At 50.7% G+C, this 20,231-nt stretch overlaps 1 protein-coding gene across 2 annotated transcripts in view; it reads left to right on the top strand.

The window, feature by feature from the left end:
* Positions 1 to 20,231, top strand: part of SUPT5H (SPT5 homolog, DSIF elongation factor subunit) — a 54,972-nt gene that overhangs the window by 10,440 nt on the left and 24,301 nt on the right. Inside the window, exons 1-12 of one of the 2 annotated variants that reach the window (XM_060257886.1) lie at positions 11 to 119; positions 2,757 to 2,826; positions 4,357 to 4,425; positions 4,538 to 4,603; positions 4,810 to 4,840; positions 5,776 to 5,844; positions 9,352 to 9,603; positions 12,464 to 12,553; positions 13,639 to 13,709; positions 15,514 to 15,619; positions 16,970 to 17,063; positions 17,219 to 17,355. In XM_060257886.1, the coding sequence (XP_060113869.1) occupies positions 4,391 to 4,425; positions 4,538 to 4,603; positions 4,810 to 4,840; positions 5,776 to 5,844; positions 9,352 to 9,603; positions 12,464 to 12,553; positions 13,639 to 13,709; positions 15,514 to 15,619; positions 16,970 to 17,063; positions 17,219 to 17,355 (951 nt within the window). In that variant the 5' untranslated portion in view covers positions 11 to 119; positions 2,757 to 2,826; positions 4,357 to 4,390. Of the gene's footprint in view, positions 1 to 10; positions 120 to 2,756; positions 2,827 to 4,356; positions 4,426 to 4,537; positions 4,604 to 4,809; positions 4,841 to 5,775; positions 5,845 to 9,351; positions 9,604 to 12,463; positions 12,554 to 13,638; positions 13,710 to 15,513; positions 15,620 to 16,969; positions 17,064 to 17,218; positions 17,356 to 20,231 lie in introns of those variants that run through there. The other variant, XM_060257885.1, reaches the window with a different exon arrangement.

Raw genomic sequence — 20,231 nt, 5'->3', positions numbered from 1 at the left:
TTCGCTTTTCTGTCCCTCATTCACCCCCACCCTGTGGTTGGTTTTGATGATATTATTTGGCTCATACTGTCCGCCCACCACCACCACCACCACCTCTTCATGAGCAGAAGAACTCGAAGGTAAGAAAAGGATTTTGGTTTTCCTCCTCTCATTCCAGCTCCTTTCCTCTTCACTGGCTGTGCTGCCTTGCTTCTCTGCTTCCTTTCGGTCTGGTGGGTTCTCTTAAACGGCACGTGCGAGGAGGGGAGGGGTGAGCACGCTCAGCCGCTTGGCTTTGTCCCTGGCAGGATATAGGGCAGGGTGGACCGTCTGGGAGAAGATGGAAAGGAACTTGACCCCCACCTCGGTCACCTGCAGCAGAACTCCCCGGCACGGTCCATCGCCCTTTCAGAAAATCAGAAGAGGCCTGCTGGATCAGACCAAAGGCCCATCCAGTCCAGCATTCTGCGCACACAGTGGCTGACCAGCCACCTCGGGGAAGCTCGCAATTAGGATGGCTGCAACTGCTTCACCCTGCTCCTTAGCAACTTATTCTAAAGTTGTCTTAAAGCAGGGGTGGCCAAACTTGCTTAACTCAAGAGCCACATAGAATAAAACATCAGTTGTTTGAGAGCCACAAGACATGGATGTCAGAAGTTTGAAGGAAGGAAGGAAGGAAGATTGGGGAGGGAGAGGTGGAAAGAAAGCAACTTTAAATGTGTTCTCCAAGCTGCTGGCTGGCTGGCTTAGCTTGGAGAAGTGATTTAAAGAGACAAATGCCTTCTCCAAGCCAGCCAATGGGGCAGAGGACTTCAAGAGCCACACAATATGTGTGAAAGAGCCACATGTCTTAGAGTGTGACTGATTTTGAAGTGTCTGACAGGGAGCTTCTACCCTGAAACTCTTGTTGATCTCTGAGGGCTACTGGACTCAGATCTAAGTCTCCTGTTGCAGGCCGATGTGGCTACCTATACTGATTTTAAAGAGGCATCCTGCCTCCGCTACTGGAGGCAGTAGATGTTCATCATGAGGAGGAGCCATTGATTGCCCAGTCCTTCATGCATTTGCCAGTTACCCTTTTAAAGCCTTCCAAGTTGGCAGCCTTCGCCACATCCTGTGGCAGCAAGTTCTACAGTTTAACCGGGTCCGAGTGGGCAGCTCTGCCTGAGACATTTGGGTCTCAACCAGAGTTCCCTTTAAGCTGAGTGAGTGCGAGCTAGCTCACAGTTTTTCTAGTCCCCGCCTCACACGCTTTTGTCTTCGCTCAGGAAAAATGGCCCCAGGGCAAGTTAATTGATGCAGGAGCTCCCAACTTTCATTCCAGGAGCTCACAAAGTAGAATTTTTGCTCACAAGACTCCGCAGCTTAGAGGGAGCATTGGTCTCAACCCATTTTTAAAGGCTCTGAGCTGGATGCCATTTGTTCTTCTTCCCCTCAGTTCTTTTTTCCCCTCAGTTCTTTTTCCCCTCAGTTCTTTTTCCCTTCAGTTCTTCTTAGTTCTTCTTCCCCTCAGTTCTTCTTCCCTTCAGTTCTTAGTTCTTCTTCCCCTCAGTTCTTCTTCCCTTCAGTTCTTCTTAGTTCTTCTTCCCTTCAGTTCTTTTTTCCCCTCAGTTCTTTTTCCCCTCAGTTCTTCTTTCCTCAGTTTTTCTTCCCTCAGTTCTTTTTTCCCTTCAGCTCTTCTTCCTCTCACTTCTTTTTCCCTTCAGTTCTTCTTAGTTCTTCTTCCCCTCAGTTTTTTTTTCCCTCAGTGAAAGAGGCTTCCTCCTTGGAAGGTGGTGGGCTCTCCTTCCTTGGTGGTTTTTAAGCAGAGGCTAGATGGCCATGTGACAGCAATGAAGATCCTGTGAATTTAGGGGGAGGTGTTTGTGAGTCTCCTGCATTGTGCAGGGGGTTGGACTAGATGACCCTGGAGGTGCCTTCCAACTCTGTGATTCTAGGATTCTATCCTGTGAATTTAGGGGGAGGTGTTTGTGAGTTTCCTGCATTGCGCAGGGGGTTGGACTTGGATGGACCAATGGTCAGATTCAGTATAAGACAGCTTCACCTCTTGAGGCTTGCTATCTAGAAACCGGGGGTTGGACTAGATCACCCTGGGGGCCTCTTCCAACTCTAGGATTCTGTGATTCCATGCTCGCAGTGCCCAGGGAGAACTGGGCTTCAGTTTCTTTCTGGAGCGCTGTTATCAGGAGACTGTTGAAGCTTCTGAGGGGGCTGTGGCTCAGGAGCAGAGCCTGCTTGGCAGCCAGAAGGTCACAAGTTTGATCCCCGGCGTCTCTAGGTAAAAAGAACCAGGCAGTAGGTGATGCGAAAGACCTCCGTCTGAGACCCTGGAGAGCCACTGCCAGTCTGAGTGGGCAATACAGACTTGGATGGCTCAATGGTCAGATTCGGTAGAAGACAGCTTCACCTCTTGAAGCTTGCTCTCTAGAAACAGCAGGGGCTGAGCACGGCTGCGTTCGGGTTACTCGTAATCAGCAGGGTCTGCCCCCCGATTCTCTTAGATGCATCTTTTCTTTCTGTCCTCCTTGCTTTCTTTCTTTCTCTCTCTCTCTCTCTTTCCTCCTGTCTCAATGGGCAAATGCACTGGAATTATTACAGAGTGAAATGGACTTTAGCATTGCAGACAGTTCAGACCCAAACAATGGGTTTGCTGTTCTGAAAGTTCTTGACCGCCCCCACCTCCCCAACAACGGCTTGTCCACATCACCTCCTGGCTTCAGCCCCCCCCCCCTTTCCCTTTTTGTCCTCTGTGTCTCAAACTTCCGTCTCTTTCCCAGCATCTAACATTGACAACGTGGTTCTGGACGAGGATCGCTCCGGGGCACGGAGGCTACAGAACTTATGGAGGTAATCCGTTAGAAAAAAGGAATTATTTATTGATTTGATTTGATTTCTAGCCCACCCTTCCCATAGGACAGGCTCAGGGCGGGTTACATCATAAACAACTATCAACAGTAAAAAGCAATAAAAGACCAAGTTAAAATATATAAAATCTACAGCTACAGAGTGACAACAGAGACTAAAATGGCAGGTTCTGCCTCACAGACATGGCATCTTGTCCAGGTCCAGCAGGTCTTATAGAAGAAGAAGGAAGACTGCAGATTTACACCCCGCCCTTCTCTCTGAATCAGAGACTCAGAGTGGCTCCCAATCTCCCATATCTTCTTCCCCAATGACAGACACCCTGTGAGGTGGGTGGGGCTGAGAGGGCTCTCACAGCAGCTGCCCTTTCAAGGGCAAATCCTGCGAGAGCTATGGCAGACCCAAGGGCATTCCAGCAGCTGCAAGTGGAGGAGGAGAAAAAGAAGACCACAGATTTATACCCCGCCCTCTTCTTTGGATCAGAGACTCAGAGCGGCTTACAATCTCCTTTATCTTCTTCCCCCACAACAAACACCCTGTTGAGGTGGGTGGGGCTGAGAGGGCTCTCACAGCAGCTGCCCTTTCAGGGACAGCTCTGTGAGAGCTATGGCTGACCCAAGGCCATTCCAGCAGCTGCAAGTGGAGGAGTGGGATGGGATAGAATGAAGCACTGGGATGGAATGAATGGGGGAGGCCGGTAACAAGTGACGTCCGCTGCGTCAGCTGAAAGCCTGCCGGAAGAGCTCTGTTTTACAGGCCCTGTGGAATTGGAGCAGATCCCGCAGGGCCCAGACCTCCAGGGGGAGCTCGTTCCACCAGACAGGGGCCAGGGCTGAAAAGATCCTGGCCCTCGTTGAGGCCAGGTGGACGTCTCTGGGGCCGGGTATTACCAAAAGCTGTTGGGTCGCTGATCATAAAGACCTACGGGGTTCATACAGGGAGAGGCGATCCCGAAGGTATGCTGGCCCGTGGCCATATAGGGCTTTAAAGGTAAGCGCCACCACCTTGAACCGGATCCGGTACTCAGTAGGCAGCTGGTGCAGTTCACGCAGCACAGGATGGATCCTTGCCCGTGCAGGCGACGACGTCAACATCTGCGCAGCAGCGTTCTGCACCAGCTGGTTTCTCCGGAGGAGGGTCAAGGGCAGCCCCACGTGGAGAGAGTTACAATAACCTAGCCTGCCCGATTATTAGCTGCCGGATTCGCAGTTCAAGGAGTGGAGTGAGAGAATTGTGAGCCCGCAGATGAGGGCTGGTCTCTGCTCTTTCTCCCTTTTAACTCTTTTAGCATCTCGTTTTCCTATCAGTGTCTTAGCCCCCGTGGGCTGTGGGGAGGGAGGGTCCCATTTGCTCATCTCTTGTCTAGGGCTGCTCCATGAGTCCAGAACCGAGGTGAGGTTCCAATCTGGGACTTCCCCACTTTCAGCCACCAGAGGTGGAGTGAAGGGTTTTGCACTGAGCCCCTGCCACCTCAGTGTTCTTATTCGTCTCTCCCCTCCCTCTGAATTTCTTCAGGGACCAGCGAGAAGAGGAACTGGGGGAGTACTACATGAAGAAATATGCCAAGTCCTCTGTGGGAGAGACGTGAGTATGGGGCTTCTCTCCTGCCCTGCGGGCCATGTGCGTCGGCGCCTTCTCGGTGGCGTCCCCGTCTCCGCCTCAGGTAGCTCAGCGCTCTCCTCTTTGCCCCTTCCAGGGTGTACGGCGGCTCCGACGAGCTCTCCGATGACATCGCGCAGCAGCAGTTGCTTCCCGGTGTCAAGTAAGGACCTCGCGTTGTACGTGTGGTTTTGCGAGCGCGGGAGGCAGTGGTCCTTGAAGACGGTGGGCAGGGTGAGGCAAGGCACTCCAGGCAGGACGGTGGCAAAAGAGGCATGGCTGAGATGCCCTCTGGCCCGTCGCAAGGAAAGGGCGACACCAATTTGGGGGATGACACGCTGACCTGTCCTTTCTTCTCCCGCTATCCAGAGATCCCAATCTGTGGACGGTGAAATGTAAGGTAAGCCACTCACAGGCCGAGGCCGCTCTTAACTTCTCCAGACTCTGCTCCGCAGGGGCGCCTTAGCCTTTGCATCAAGCGGAGCCGTTTGGCTCCTGAGCGTGATTTTTATTCTAAGGAGAGCCAGTTTGGAATGAGAGCCAGTTTGGTGTAGTGGTTAAGTGTGCGGACTCTTATCTGGGAGAACCGGGTTTGATTCCCCCCTCCTCCACTTGCACCTGCTGGAATGGCCTTGGGTCAGCCATAGCTCTGGCAGAGGTTGTCCTTGAAAGGGCAGCTGCTGTGAGAGCTCTCTTAGCCCCACCACAAGAGAGCCAGTTTGGTGTAGTGGTTAAGTGTGCGGACTCTTATGTGGGAGAACTGGGTTTGATTCCCCACTCCTCCACTTGCACCTGCTAGCATGGCCTTGAGTCAGCCATAGCTCTGGCAGAGGTTGTCCTTAAAGGGCAGCTGCTGGGAGAGCCCTCTCAGCCCCACCCACCTCACAGGGTGTCTGTTGTGGGGGAGGAAGGTAAAGGAGATTGTGAGCCGCTCTGAGACTCTTCGGAGTGGAGGGCGGGATATAAATCCAATATCTTCATCTATCTCACAGGGTGTCTGTTGTGGGGGAGGAAGGGAAAGGAGATTGTGAGCCGTTCTGAGACTCTTCGGAGTGGAGGGCAGGATATAAATCCAATATCTTCATCTACCTCACAGGGTGTCTGTTGTGGGGGAGGAAGGGAAAGGAGATTGTGAGCCGCTCTGAGACTCTTCGGAGTGGAGGGCGGGATATAAATCCAATATCTTCATCTACCTCACAGGGCGTCTGTTGTGGGGGAGGAAGGGAAAGGAGATTGTGAGCCGCTCTGAGACTCTTCGGAGTGGAGGGCGGGATATAAATCCAATATCATCTTCTTCTTCTTCTAACACGTTTCTGGCCTTTCCTCTCACCCCAGATCGGAGAGGAGCGGGCCACAGCCATCGCCTTGATGCGGAAGTTCATCGCCTACCAGTTTACAGACACGGTAAGCGGGGGGGAAAGGAAGGATGTCTCGGAGCACGGAAGTCCTTGAGGTGTGCTGTGCTTTTGTTCTTCACAGAGCTGACGAAAACCACGTTGGGCTGGTCCCACGGTAGAGGGCAAGGCAGGGCTGAAATGGTTCAGTGCTCCCCACGGGGGGAAGGGGGAATCCCCGCGCAGAAAACGTGCAGGGCTGCTTCCTGGCAGCCTACAGGGAAGGGGCAGTCATTCCTTCCTAGCCATCCCCTGTGGGGGGGCATAAAATAAATTCAAAGATTTCAGGTTTTCACGGCTGGTAACATCATTAGAGTTTGTAGAATCTTTCGGGATCAAGTGCCGTGTTCTACTGGAGAAAGTTTTCCTTCCAGACGTTTCGTTCTCAGCTGCGGAGAACATCCTCAGTGGCGTTGCAGCCGGAGCAGGCGCTCAGACCTTCTTGGCTGCTGTGCATTGAGTGGGGCCAGGGCTGCTGGAGAGCTGCTATTTGTAGGCTGGAGGGGGTGTGATGAAAGGGCAATTGGTTTGTGGATGTGCCCATTGTTTGGTGGGGCTTCCTGGAAGGGTAGTGATAAGGAAACTGGCTGTTGAATGTGACCATTGTTCCGTGTAAATTGCTGGGAGGGTTGGAAGGGGTTTGAAGATAAGGAAGATGGTTGTTGACTGTGCTGATTGTTCTGTGGAATTTGCTGGTTGTTCTGAGACTTCCTGCAATTTATAGTCTGTAGGGTGTTTTGCAGAGCTGGGTACCAAGATTGGTGGATGAAAATGCCTTCTTCCTTTCTGTTAAAATTGTGCTGGTGTTTGTAAATCTCAATAGCTTCTCTGTTCAGGCGGGTATGATAATGTGAGACCGTAGAAAGGACTTCAGTTCTTTCAAAGTGGATGACGTGGTCTCCTTCTTGAAGTGCATGTTCAGCTACAGCTGATTTTTCTGGCTGAAATAAATAAATAAAATAAATTCCTTTTGCAGCACAATACAATAACCTTTATTTGCCATGATATCGAGCATGACGATGAGCCAGTCCGTCCATCCGGGGGCAATCTGCAAATGCATTAAGCGCCTTCTAGATGCTTAAAATAATTTTTTTTTTTGCAAGTTTCATTTACCAGTCGCTTCCGAGTTGGCAACAGGAAGACAATTCTATATTTGTCGGGCTTCGCTGTTTGCTCACTCAAACGGGGCAACGAGTGAATTCCTTTTGGCGTTTAAGGGCTACCTGTCGTGGGGGACACCCAACTGCAATCCACAACAGTGTAGCCCAGCAGATTGGACTCAGAGAGAACGAGACTCCAAAACTCCCGCTGGGTGTAAACAGAACCCGGAAACGGTTTGTGCAGAATTGTTAAAACTGGCCCTAAGAATCTGTGAAGGAAGTAAGGAAAATGTTTGTGCTTTCCTTACATTGCCGGGCTTTGCGTTTGGTCTTTCCTCTTCTAGACATGGATAGACAGAAGACCCATGCAACCTAATGCGTGGCGGGTGCTCCGGAACCCCATCTGAGCTTGCAGTGTATTTGCAAGCCAATCTTCCCTTTGCTAAAGAGGGAAATTTGCTTTGGCCCAGCCTCCCCCTCTTTTAAATATGGAAACGGGCACCCAACACTGCTTCATGTGGTTTTTCTGCCCTTATGCAAAATCACATTATTATTATTATTATGGGAATTGAAAACAAATCAGCCAGTATCATAATGCCCCTGTATAAATCGATGGTGCGGTCTCATTTGGAATACTGTGTGCAATTCTGGTCACCGCACCTCAAAAAGGATATTATATCATTGGAAAAAGTGCAGAAAAGGGCAACTAGAATGATTACAGGTTTGGAACACTTTCCCTATGAAGAAAGGTTAAAACGCTTAGGGCTCTTTAGCTTGGAGAAACGTCGACTGCGGGGTGACATGATAGAGGTTGACAAGATTATGCATGGGATGGAGAAGGTAGAGAAAGAAGTACTTTTCTCCCTTTCTCACAGTACAAGAACTCGTGGGCATTCGATGAAATTGCTGAGCAGTCGGGTTAGAACAGATAAAAGGAAGTCCTTCTTCACCCAAAGGGTGATTAACACGTGGAATTCACTGCCACAGGAAGTGGTGACAGCCACAAGCATAGCCAGCTTCAAGAGGGGGTTAGATAAAAATATGGAGCAGAGGTCCATCAGTGGCTATTAGCCACAGTGTGTATATATATGTATACACTATATATATAAATTTTTGGCCACTGTGTGACACAGAGTGTTGGACTGGATGGGCCACTGGCCTGATCCAACATGGCTTCTCTTATGTTCACTTCACCTAGCCCTGGAAAGAGGATGTGATCTGCAAAACGAAACATAGCCCAGTGGTCACACCCCTGCCTCAGCAGAAGTTATTAGCATTGTGCAGGAGTTAGCACTAGCTAGAGAACAGGACCAGCCCAGGCCTACTTAGCAGGGTTGAATGTAGCTCAGTGGAAGAGCATCTGCTTTGCACGCAGAAGTCCCCAAGTTCAATCCCTGATATCTCCAGTTGAAAAGGACCAGGTAACAGGTGATGTGAAAGACCTCTGCCTGAAACCCTGGAGAGCCATTTAGAGGACCTGTGGCTCAGTGGAAGAACCTCTGCTTGGCATGCAGAAGGTCCCAGGTTCAATCCCTGGCATCTCCAATTAAAAGATTTAGCAGCAAGTGATGTGAAAGATCTCTGCCTGAGTCCCTGGAGAGGCACTTTCAGTCTGAGAGCCAGTCTGGAGTAGCAGTTAAATGCGCCGACTCTTACCTGGGAGAACTGGGTTTGATTCCCCACTCCTCCACTTGCAGCTGCTGGAATGGCCTTGGGTCAGCCATTAGCTCTGTCAGAGGTTGTCCTTGAAAGGGCAGCTGCTGGGAGAGCCCTCTCAGCCCCACCCATCTCACAGGGAGTCTGTTGTGAGGGGGAGAAGATATAGGAGATTGTAAGCCGCTCTGAGTCTCTGATTCAGAGAGAAGGGCGGGGTATAAATCTGCAGTCTTCTTCCACTTGCAGCTGCTGGAACGGCCTTGGGTCAGCCATAGCTCTGTCTGAGGCTGTCCTTGAAAGGACAGCTGCTGTGAGAGCCCTCTCAGCCCCAGCCACTTCACAGGGTGCCTGTTGTTGGGGGAGAAGATGTAGGAGATTGTAAGCCGCTCTGAGTCTCTGATTCAGAGAGAAGGGTGGGGTATAAATCTGCAGTCGTCATTTTCTTCTTCCAGTAGACAACACTGACTTACATGGACCAAGGGTCTGGTTCAGTAGAAGGCAGCTTCACGTATGTTCCTTGCAGAAGATGAGGCCTTAAGTGCTGAAGTTCCAGGCAGGCCTCTTTACGTTTTCTTTGTTCCAGTTGCTGGCTTTGATAGGCGGGCTGTGGAGCACACAAGGCCGAAAGCTTGCAAGCTGGAATCGCGGTCCTTCCGCCATCCTTCCGGACTCTTGAGACTTCCTCAGGCGTCCTGGTTGGACTCCGCCCCACACCACCCTGCGTCTGGCTTTAACCCTCCCCGGCCCCTTTTGCTCCGCAGCCTTTGCAGATCAAGTCGGTGGTGGCCCCCGAGCACGTGAAAGGCTACATCTACGTGGAGGCCTACAAGCAGACCCACGTGAAGCAGGCCATCGAAGGGGTGGGCAACCTGAGGATGGGCTACTGGAACCAGCAGATGGTGCCCATCAAGGAGATGACGGACGTGCTGAAGGTGGTGAAGGAGGTGACCAACTTGAAGCCCAAGTCCTGGGTGCGTCTCAAGAGGGGCATTTACAAGGACGACATCGCTCAGGTGAGCTGCTCGCTCGGCTTCCTTCCGGAGAGCGAAGCAAAACGGGGTTTTAACTCTTTCCGGGGCTCCTTTTTAATAGCAGGAGCTGCTTTGCATATTAGGCCACACACCCCTTGATGCAGCCAATCCTCCAAGAGTGAAATGTGAAGGTAAGCCACTCACAGGCCGAGGCCGCTCTTAACTTCTCCAGACTCTGCTCCACAGGGGCGCCTTAGCCCAGCATCAAGCCATCGGCCATGCTGGCTGGGGCTGATGGGAGTTGTAGGCAAAAAAAACATCCGGAGAGCTACCGCTGGCCACCCCTGACCTACAGGGTTCTCACTACAGGGCCTATTGTAAGCTCCAGGAGGATTTGTTTCGTCGGGTGTGTGGCCTAATACGCAAAGGAATTCCCGCTGCAAAAAAAAGCGCAAACTCTTTCACAAGGAAATCGAAATGGGAGGGATTAATGATGCACGGAGCAGCTTTCCAGGAATGGTGGTAGGAATCGGGGGTGGGGGAGGGGTGGGAATGACTTAAAGCTGATTGGTTCAGTCTTTGCCATAGGTTTTCTGTGTTACAGAATAACTTTCTAAACTTCCCACATCTCCCTCTACCGTCAATGGCAGGATTTTGGAGGCGCAAACCAACAACCGATTCACATCTCATTTGAGAAAAGCCAGGGAGCTAGCTTTGCTCTGTGTATAATTTTTGTTAAAAAGCGAATGTCTGACATCATATTCCCCTCTAGGCCACCCTGACCTACGTCCCGAAGACCTGTATGCAAAGAACTGGCTAAAAACACAACTGTTGCGACCACTGCCAAGAACGTAACGTTTCAGTGCAGTTGAAAACGCATTTAAGAAGAAAGCAACAGATCGGTCCATTGCAGCCTTGTGGGGAAAAAAATTTCGGCCTCTAGCTTACCTGCTCAGAGGCCTTTCTGCGTTTTTCTGAAGGTTCCCAGTTGAACTGGGCATTGAGGTTGTCCAAACACCACAGACAAGGGCCCGCTCTAAATTTAAACACCACAGACAAGGGCCTGCTCTAAAATTAAACACCACAGGCAAGGGCCCGCTCTAAATTTAAACACCACAGACAAGGGCCCGCTCTAAATTTAAAGACCACAGACAAGGGCCCGCTCTAAATTTAAAGACCACAGGCAAGGGTCCGCTCTAAATTTAAAGACCACAGGCAAGGGTCCGCTCTAAATTTAAAGACCACAGACAAGGGCCCGCTCTAAATTTAAAGACCACAGGCAAGGGTCCGCTCTAAATTTAAACACCACAGACAAGGGCCCGCTCTAAATTTAAAGACCACAGACAAGGGCCCGCTCTAAATTTAAAGACCACAGGCAAGGGTCCGCTCTAAATTTAAACACCACAGACAAGGGCCTGCTCTAAACACCACAGACAAGGGCCCGCTCTAAATTTAAAGACCACAGGCAAGGGCCTGCTCTAAACACCACAGACAAGGGCCCGCTCTAAACACCACAGGCAAGGGCCTGCTCTGAATTTAAACACCACAGGCAAGGGCCCGCTCTAAATTTAAAGACCACAGGCAAGGGCCTGCTCTAAATTTAAAGACCACAGACAAGGGCCTGCTCTGAATTTAAAGACCACAGGCAAGGGCCTGCTCTAAATTTAAAGACCACAGGCAAGGGCCTGCTCTAAATTTAAAGACCACAGGCAAGGGCCTGCTCTAAATTTAAAGACCACAGACAAGGGCCTGCTCTGAATTTAAAGACCACAGGCAAGGGCCTGCGCACTCTAAATTTAAAGACCCCTTTAAAGACCACAGGCAAGGGCCCGCTCTAAATTTAAAGACCACAGGCAAGGGCCTGCGCACTCTAAATTTAAAGACCCCTTTAAAGACCACAGGCAAGGGCCCGCTCTAAATTTAAAGACCACAGGCAAGGGCCTGCGCACTCTAAATTTAAAGACCCCTTTAAAGACCACAGGCAAGGGCCCGCTCTAAATTTAAAGACCACAGGCAAGGGCCTGCGCACTCTAAATTTAAAGACCACTTTAAAGACCACAGGCAAGGGCCCGCTCTAAATTTAAAGACCACTTTAAAGACCACAGGCAAGGGCCCGCTCTAAATTTAAACACCACAGGCAAGGGCCCGCTCCAAATTTAAACACCACAGGCAAGGGCCTGCCCACTCTAAATTTAAAGACTACAGGCAAGGGCCCGCTCTAAATTTAAACACCACAGGCAAGGGCCACCTCTAAATTTAAACCGGCCCTTGTCACCACAGACAAGGGCCGGTTTAAATTATAGACAGAAAGGTGCTGGCTGAATTTTAGAGGAAACATTTTTACAGTAAGGGTTCAGTGCTAGAATTGGCTGCCTCAGGAGATGGTGATCTCCCCCTCACTGGCAGTCTTCAAGCAGCAGCTGGACAAACCCTGGTCAGGGATGCCTTAGGCCGATCCTACATTGAACAAAGGAGAGCCCCGTGGCACAGAGTAGTAAAGCTGCAGTACTGCAGTCCGAGCTCTCTGCTCATGACCTGAGTTCGATCCCAGCAGAAGCTGGGTTCATGTTGCCGGCTCGAGGTTGACTCAGCCTTCTATCCTTTCGAGGTCAGTAAAATGAGTAGTAGGAAAAGTGTAGATGACTGGGGAAGGCAATGGGAAACCACCCCGTAGCAAAAAATCTGCCGAGAAAACGTGAAAGCGACATCACCCCAGAGTCGAAAACGACTGGTGCTTGCACACGGGACTACCTTTACCTTTTTTATGCATTGAATCGGGGCGGGCGGGGTGGGGGGTGAACTAGATGGCCTCTGTGGCCCTCTCCAATTCTAGGGTTCTAGGATATCAAATAATAATTTTAAAATGCTGTTCTTTGTTTGTTCATTCCACCCCTGGCTTTAGGTGGACTACGTGGAACCAAGTCAGAATCAGATCTCGTTGAAGATGATCCCACGCATTGATTTTAAACGCATTGAAGCCCGCAAGAGCGTGGTAGGTTGGCTATCTCCACACCCACCCCAACCCCTGTAATGAAAGATGACATCAGATGTTCACAGGCCTGGCTGTCCCAAGCCTGCCTCTCAGATCAGCCAGGATGGCCTTTGTTTTAATGCATCAGTGTGTTGAAACCACAGTCGGCCGCTCTTCGGAGCACGTTCTGTATGCACCAGTATTCGGTTAACTTTTTTTTTTTATAATTTTTTTTTAATTAATCAGATTTTTATTAACAGATTTTCAGTTTACAGTAAAGAACGCTGTAATCCATCACCTCAAATAATGCAGCCTTAGTGAGGATATAATAAACAAATTTAAAACAAAACAGGAAAAAGAGTAATCCATAAAAGAGAGAACCAAGGAGCAGTCATACAATTATACTGAAGAGCATCCGGTGAAAATGCGTTCTATTGACTGATTCTACTGTAGGAATGCACAAACAACTGTCCCGATATTCTATTAAGAAATCCATTTAATCAAACTCAACTAATTAGAGCTCACCGTTTTTTGTATTCAGACCAGAGGAGAGAAAGGGAGCCCAGAACATATTAGAAATAGAGCACATCATGATAAAAAACGGGGTTTTTTTTGGAGAATATTATGTTTGCTGAGGTATTCCGCTATTGGAACCAGAACACAGTAAATTTTTCTTGAGTACGTCCTGTCAGAGCATCAGCATTATAAATTGAGATTTTACTGAGTAGGAAATAATCCCACAGTCGGGTTCTCCGAGCATGTATTGAAGGCAGAGCCTTGTCTTTGCAGTGTGCAGCAACCTCCCATCGTGCTGCTGCCAGCAAGAGGGCATTCTTGTCTGCAGAAATTCTGTTTGATGGTGCATTGGGCCAGCAGCCTAACAGAACAGTCTCTGGATGAAAGGGGAGAGATTCTCCAGTGATAGTTAACTTTAATAAGGTTCCAGTGATATTCTATTGGAAAGGGGAGGGTCCTTCTCATTGACTCCTCCCTAAAACAGCCCTTCCTGAGTTGTTTTTGGAGAGCGTGGCCAAGGCACCGGGGGGGGGGACTTCCTATTTCTGGTAACGAGCCCCACCTCCTCCTTCCCCCCCCCCCCCCCGCAGAAAGAATGGCGTTCAAAACAGAAGAAGTTCAAGCGTCCCCCACAGCGTCTCTTTGATGCCGAGAAGATCCGGTGAGCGGCCGAATAGGAGGGGCGGGGGGAGACCTGGGCTTTGGCGGCTGAGGCTGTTGGTGGGTGATGAAGAGCCCTGGAGGGGAGTGGGGGTACGGACGGGATTTGGTGAAGCAAAGACGGCTGCAGAGGCTGACCTGTGAGGCATCCCATCCCAACCTGCGAAGTTCCACTTCAGGCTGTGCCAAGCGGGCACTGATTGACCTGACCTTCTGACACAAATGTGGTCGGACCTCTTGTCAGGCCACTGCCTGCTATCCCGCCAGACATCTGAAGGCCCTTTTCCATTTTAGGTAGAGACGGGGGGGGCGGGGAGCTCCGTGGAAGAGCCCCTGCTTGTCACACAGAAGGTCCCAGGTTCAATCCCCAGCAGCTCAAGTTATAAGAACCAGGCACGGAGGGGATGCGAAAGACCTTTCTCTGCCTGAGACCCTGGAGAGCCGCCACCAGTCTGAGTAGACAATAGCGGCCAAGGACCTGAAGCAACTTTATGTGTGCTCATGTTTGGGGAGGGGCTGTACCTCAATGGTAGAGCCTCTGCTCGGCCTGCAGAAAGTCCCAGGTTCAATCCCCGGCATCTCCAGTTAAAAAGACCAGGCAGTAGGCGATGGGAAAGACCTCCGACTGAGACCATGGAGAGCCATGAAGTGGGGCTGTGGCTCATTGGTAGAGCCTCTGCTTGTCATGCAGGATGTCCCAGGTTCAATCCCCAGCATCTCCAGTTAAAAGGACCAGGCAGGAGGTGATGGGAAAGACCTCGGCCTGAGACCCGGAGAGCCATGAAGTGGGGCTGGAGCTCAGTGGTAGAGCTTCTGCTTGGCATGCAGAAGGTCCCAGGTTCAATCCCCAGCATCTCCAGTAAAAAGGACCAGGCAGGAGGTGATGGGAATTCCTCAGTCTGAGACGCTGAGAGAGCCATGAAGTGGGGCTGTGGCTCAGTAGTAGAGCCTCTGCTTGGCATGCAGAAGGTCCCAGGTTCAATCCCCGGCATCTCCAGTTAAAAGGACCAGGCAGGAGGTGATGGGAAAGACCTCGGCCTGAGATCCTGAAGAGCCATGAATTGGGGTTGTGGCTCAGTGGTGGAGCTTCTGCTTGGCATGCAGAAGGTCCCAGGTTCAATCTCTGGCATTTCCAGTTCAAAAGGACCAGGCAGTAGGCGATGGGAAAGACCTCCGACTGAGACCATGGAGAGCCATGAAGTGGGGCTGTGGCTCATTGGTAGAGCCTCTGCTTGTCATGCAGGATGTCCCAGGTTCAATCCCCAGCATCTCCAGTTAAAAAGACCAGGCAGGAGGTGATGGGAAAGACCTCGGCCTGAGACCCGGAGAGCCATGAAGTGGGGCTGGAGCTCAGTGGTAGAGCTTCTGCTTGGCATGCAGAAGGTCCCAGGTTCAATACCTGGCATCTCCAGTAAAAAGGACCAGGCAGGAGGTGATGGGAATTCCTCAGTCTGAGACGCTGAGAGAGCCATGAAGTGGGGCTGTGGCTCAGTAGTAGAGCCTCTGCTTGGCATGCAGAAGGTCCCAGGTTCAATCCCCGGCATCTCCAGTTAAAAGGACCAGGCAGGAGGTGATGGGAAAGACCTCGGCCTGAGATCCTGAAGAGCCATGAAGTGGGGTTGTGGCTCAGTGGTGGAGCTTCTGCTTGGCATGCAGAAGGTCCCAGGTTCAATCTCTGGCATTTCCAGTTCAAAAGGACCAGGCAGGAGGGGATGGGAAAGACCTCTGCCTGAGACCCGGCCTGAATCAATGATACCTCCCTCGATGGACCGACTGATTCAGCCTATTGAATGTGTTCATTCCAGGTCTCTGGGTGGAGACGTCGCCTCAGACGGGGATTTCCTCATCTTTGAAGGGAACCGTTACAGCCGGAAGGGTTTCCTTTTCAAGAGTTTTGCTATGTCTGCTGTGGTGAGTGCAGGGCTCTGGGAGAAGCTGGGGGAAGAATCATGAGATTTGGACGCTGGGAAGGGATTAGCAGGGGCTATGAAGGGCTTGGGCACCTTTTCTTCCCTGAGTCATAGAAACGTTTTCCTGAGCACTTTTCAAACTCCCCCCACCCCCACTAAAACTTACCCTTTACAGCCCTGTTGTCACGCTTGAACATAACCGTCCTCCAACCTCCTGTAAACAAAATCAGTTCTCAGGACTCCCAAGCAACTGGTTTGTTTTAAAAGTTCCAGGCCTTGAGAGTGACCCCAGTCCCTGTCCTGACGTTCACCTGCTAGGCAAAGAGAGAGCCTGAAACTTGGGAGAGCCTTTGGAAACCTCTCCAGGTCTCACATTCGTGAGTCGTCCCATCTCTGGTTCCGAACCCTTCCATCTCCTCCGTGTCCCTTTCTATTCTCTTGCCTTGTTTGAGAGCCAGTTTGGTGTAGTGGTTAAGTGTGCAGACTCTTATCTGGGAGAACCGGGTTTGATTCCCCACTCCTCCACTTGCAGCTGCTGGAATGGCCTTGGGTCGGCCTTAGCTTTCGCTGGAGTTGTCCTTGAAAGAGCAGCTTCTGTCAGAGCTCTCTCAGCCCCACCCACCTCACAGGGTGTCTGTTGTAGGGGGAGAAGATATAGGAGACTGTAAGCTGCCCTAAGTCTCTTGAGATTCAGAGTATAGGGCGGGATATAAATCCAATATCTTCCAATATTTTCTTCTTTGATTCCCCACTCCTCCACTTGCAGCTGCTGAGATGGCCTTGGGTTAGCCATAGCTCTGGCAGGAGTTGTCCTTGAAAGGGCAGCTGCTGTGAGAGCTCTCTCAGCCCCACCCACCTCACAGGGTATCTGTTGTGCGGGGAGAAGACATAGGTGATTGTAAGCCGCTCTGAGTCTCTGATTCAGAGAGGAGGGCGGGATATAAATCCGCAGTCTTCTTCCACTTCTCAGCCCCACCCACCTCACAGGGTGTTTGTTGTGGGGGGAGAAGATACAGGAGATTGTAAGCCCCTCTGAGTCTCCGATTCAGAGAGAAGGGCGGGGTATAAATCTGCAGTCTTCTTCTACTTCTTCTCAGCCCCACCCACCTCACAGGGTGTCGTTGGGGGGAGAAGATACAGGAGATTGTGAGCCCCTCTGAGTCTCCGATTCAGAGAGAAGGGTGGGGTATAAATCTGCAGTCGTCTTCTACTTCTTTTCAGCCCCACCCACCTCACAGGGTATCTGTTGTGGGGGGAGGAAGATATAGGAGATTGTAAGCCCCTCTGAGTCTCTGATTCAGGGAGAAGGGCGGGGTATAAATCTGCAATTCTTCTTCTTTGTGGGCCTCAGATCACGGAAGGTGTGAAGCCTACTCTGTCCGAGCTGGAGAAATTTGAAGACCAGCCAGAAGGCATCGACTTGGAGGTGGTCATAGAAAGCACAGGTAGGCTGCCCCCAAAAGCCCCTTCCGCTGTTCCAGCATATGACGGCATAACTGCACCTGGGTTTCGGGCCTCCAGAAGGCCTCCCCCCTCTCCTGTCTGGAAGTGCCTAACTTGGTGCGTTCTCCCAGTTTCCCTTCTCTCCCTGTCGCTGTAGGCAAGGAGCGGGAGCACAACTTCCAGCCCGGGGACAACGTGGAGGTGTGCGAAGGGGAGCTGATCAACCTGCAGGGCAAGATCCTGAGCGTGGACGGGAACAAGATCACCATCATGCCGAAGCACGAAGACCTCAAGGTGACCCTCCAGCTTCCGTCCCCCCCCCCCCTCTGGCACGAGACTCCCAAGCGAGTGGTCGGATCTCCTCGAGTCCCTCCGCTGCGCGATAACTCTGACGTGTAATGCAGGACTCTGCACTGGCTTCCAATAATATACCGGGTCCGGTACAAGGTGCTGGTCATTACCTTTAAAGCCCTATATGGCCTGGGACCTGCCTACCTGAGGGACCGTCTCTCCCCACACGTTCCCCAGAGAGTACTGAGGTCTGGGACGCAAAACCTTCTCACCATCCCCGGGCCCAAAGAAGTCCGTCTCAAGACAACCAGAGACAGGGCCTTTTCTACAATGGCCCCCACATGGTGGAACCAGCTGCCGGAAGAGGTGAGGGCCCTGCGGGATCTTACTCAGTCCCGCAGGGCCTGTAAAACAAGCCTCTTCCGGCTAGCCTACGCCTGACTAGATTAAGGTAGCTTATCAGACTTTAGTGAAATATACGGTATAGTTTTAATGTTAAGATTTTAAGGTTTTTAAATGCTTTGACTTTTTAATTGTAATAATTTTGCACTTTGTTTATTGTTTTATCGTTTGTTGTGAGCCGCCCTGAGCCATTTTATGGGAAGGGCGGGATATAAGTCATAGAATAAATAAATAAAGGGCGGGATATAAGTCATAGAATAAATAAATAAATAAACAAACAAACAAACAAACAAACCCTTGTCAACGGGTTTTGCGGGCTGCAGAAGAAACCTACCTTTTGCGGATTGCAGAAACCTGCCTTTTGCATCTCGTGGCTAATGGCTCCCTTCTCCATCTATGCAGAAAAGTCTATCAAAATTCCCTTTGTGAGCCAATGTCAGGCCACAGAGGGCTCAAAGGAAAAAAAGATCCTTCCTTCCTTAGCCACACTTCCTCCTTACGGAGCTCATGGTGGCTTACAGTATAAATAAAACAATTTGATTTAGATTAGATTTTTAGGCCGTCCTTCCCTGCAAGCAAGAGCCCCTTGGCGCAGAGTGTTAAAGCCGCAGTACTAAGCTCTGCTCACGACCTGAGTTTGATCCCCGGCGGAAGCTGAGTTTTCAGGTAGCCGGCTCGAGGTTGACTCAGCCTTCCATCCTTCTGAGGTCGGTAAAAGGAGTCCCCAGCTTGCTGGGGGGAAAGTGGAGATGACTGGGGAAGGCAATGGCTGCAGAAGAAACCTACCTTTTGCGGATTGCAGAAACCTGCCTTTTGCATCTCGTGGCTAATGGCTCCCTTCTCCATCTATGCAGAAAAGTCTATCAAAATTCCCTTTGTGTGCCAATGTCAGGCCACAGAGGGCTCAAAGGAAAAAAAGATCCTTCCTTCCTTAGCACACTTCCTCCTTACGGAGCTCATGGTGGCTTACAGTATAAATAAAACAATTTGATTTAGATTAGATTTTTAGGCCGTCCTTCCCTGCAAGCAAGAGCCCCTTGGCGCAGAGTGTTAAAGCCGCAGTACTAAGCTCTGCTCACGACCTGAGTTTGATCCCCGGCGGAAGCTGAGTTTTCAGGTAGCCGGCTCGAGGTTGACTCAGCCTTCCATCCTTCTGAGGTCGGTAAAAGGAGTCCCCAGCTTGCTGGGGGGAAAGTGGAGATGACTGGGGAAGGCAATGGCAAACCACCCCATAAAGAGTCTGCCGTGAAAATGTCGTGATGCGACATCACCCCGGAGTCGGAAATGACTGGTGCTTGCACAGGGGACTACCTTGACCTTTAGAAGAAACCTGCCTTTTGCATCTCGTGGCTAATGGCTCTCTTCCCCATCTATGCAGAAAAGTCTATCAAAATTGCCTCTGTATGCCGGTGTCAGGCCACAGAAGGCTCAAAGGGAAAAAGATCCTTCCTTCCTTAGCCACACTTCCTCCTTACGGAGCTCAAGGTGGCTTACAGTATAAATAAAATAGTTTTCTTTAGATTTTGATTCGATTTTTAGGCTGCCCTTCCCTGCAAGCAGGGCTCAAAGTGCCCAAACAGCAGAAGGAACATACCATAAGCAAGTAAAAGTTAAAATCCTACAATGAAATATACATTGCATAGGTCAATGTCAGTCCATTCCAAGATAGTGAATCAGTTTCAGTTTTACTGTTTCATAATGCTTGCGATCCGCCCTGAGCCCATTATAGGGAAGAGCGGACTATAAATCCACTACATAAATAAATGAAGGTTGGGACGGTCTGTAGTGGCAGCAGTCCCCAACCTTTATGGCACCAGGGACCAGTTTTGTGGAAGACAATTTTTCCAGGGAGTGGGGTGGTGAGGGCAGTGGTTTCGGGATGATACAGTCGTGCACTTTATTTCTATTAGTTTGGCGTGGTGGTGAAGTGTGTGGACTCTTATCTGGGAGAACCGGGTTTGATTCCCCATTCCTCCACTTGCAGCTGTTGGAATGGCCTTGGGTCAGCCATAGCTCTCTTATCTGGGAGAACCGGGTTTGATTCCCCACTCCTCCACTTGCAGCTGCTGGAATGGCCTTGGGTCAGCCAGAGCCCTCTTATCTGGGAGAACCGGGTTTGATTTCCCACTCCTCCACTTGCAGCTGCTGGAATGGCCTTGGGTCAGCTGTAGCTCTGGCAGAGGTTGTCCTTGAAAGGGCAGCTGCTGGGGAGAGCTCTCTCAGCCCCACCCACCTCACAGGGTGTCTGTTGCGGGGGACAGAGATAAAGAAGATTGTGAGCTGCTCTGAGACTGTGATTCAGAGAGAAGGGCAGGGTATAAATCGGCGGTCTTCTTCTGCGGTCTTCTCCAGCACTGTCTTTGACAGGAAGGACAGGTTTCTGAGCCTCTGATAATGGATTTCTCCATTCAGTGGCTCAGTCTGTTGTGGGAGGAGAAGATACAGGAGATTGTAAGCCGCTCTGAGATTCAGAGTGA

This window comes from Heteronotia binoei, chromosome 17 (assembly GCF_032191835.1).
Source record: "Heteronotia binoei isolate CCM8104 ecotype False Entrance Well chromosome 17, APGP_CSIRO_Hbin_v1, whole genome shotgun sequence".
Lineage (NCBI taxonomy): Eukaryota > Metazoa > Chordata > Lepidosauria > Squamata > Gekkonidae > Heteronotia > Heteronotia binoei.
This window is presented reverse-complemented; position numbering and strand designations above follow the sequence as displayed.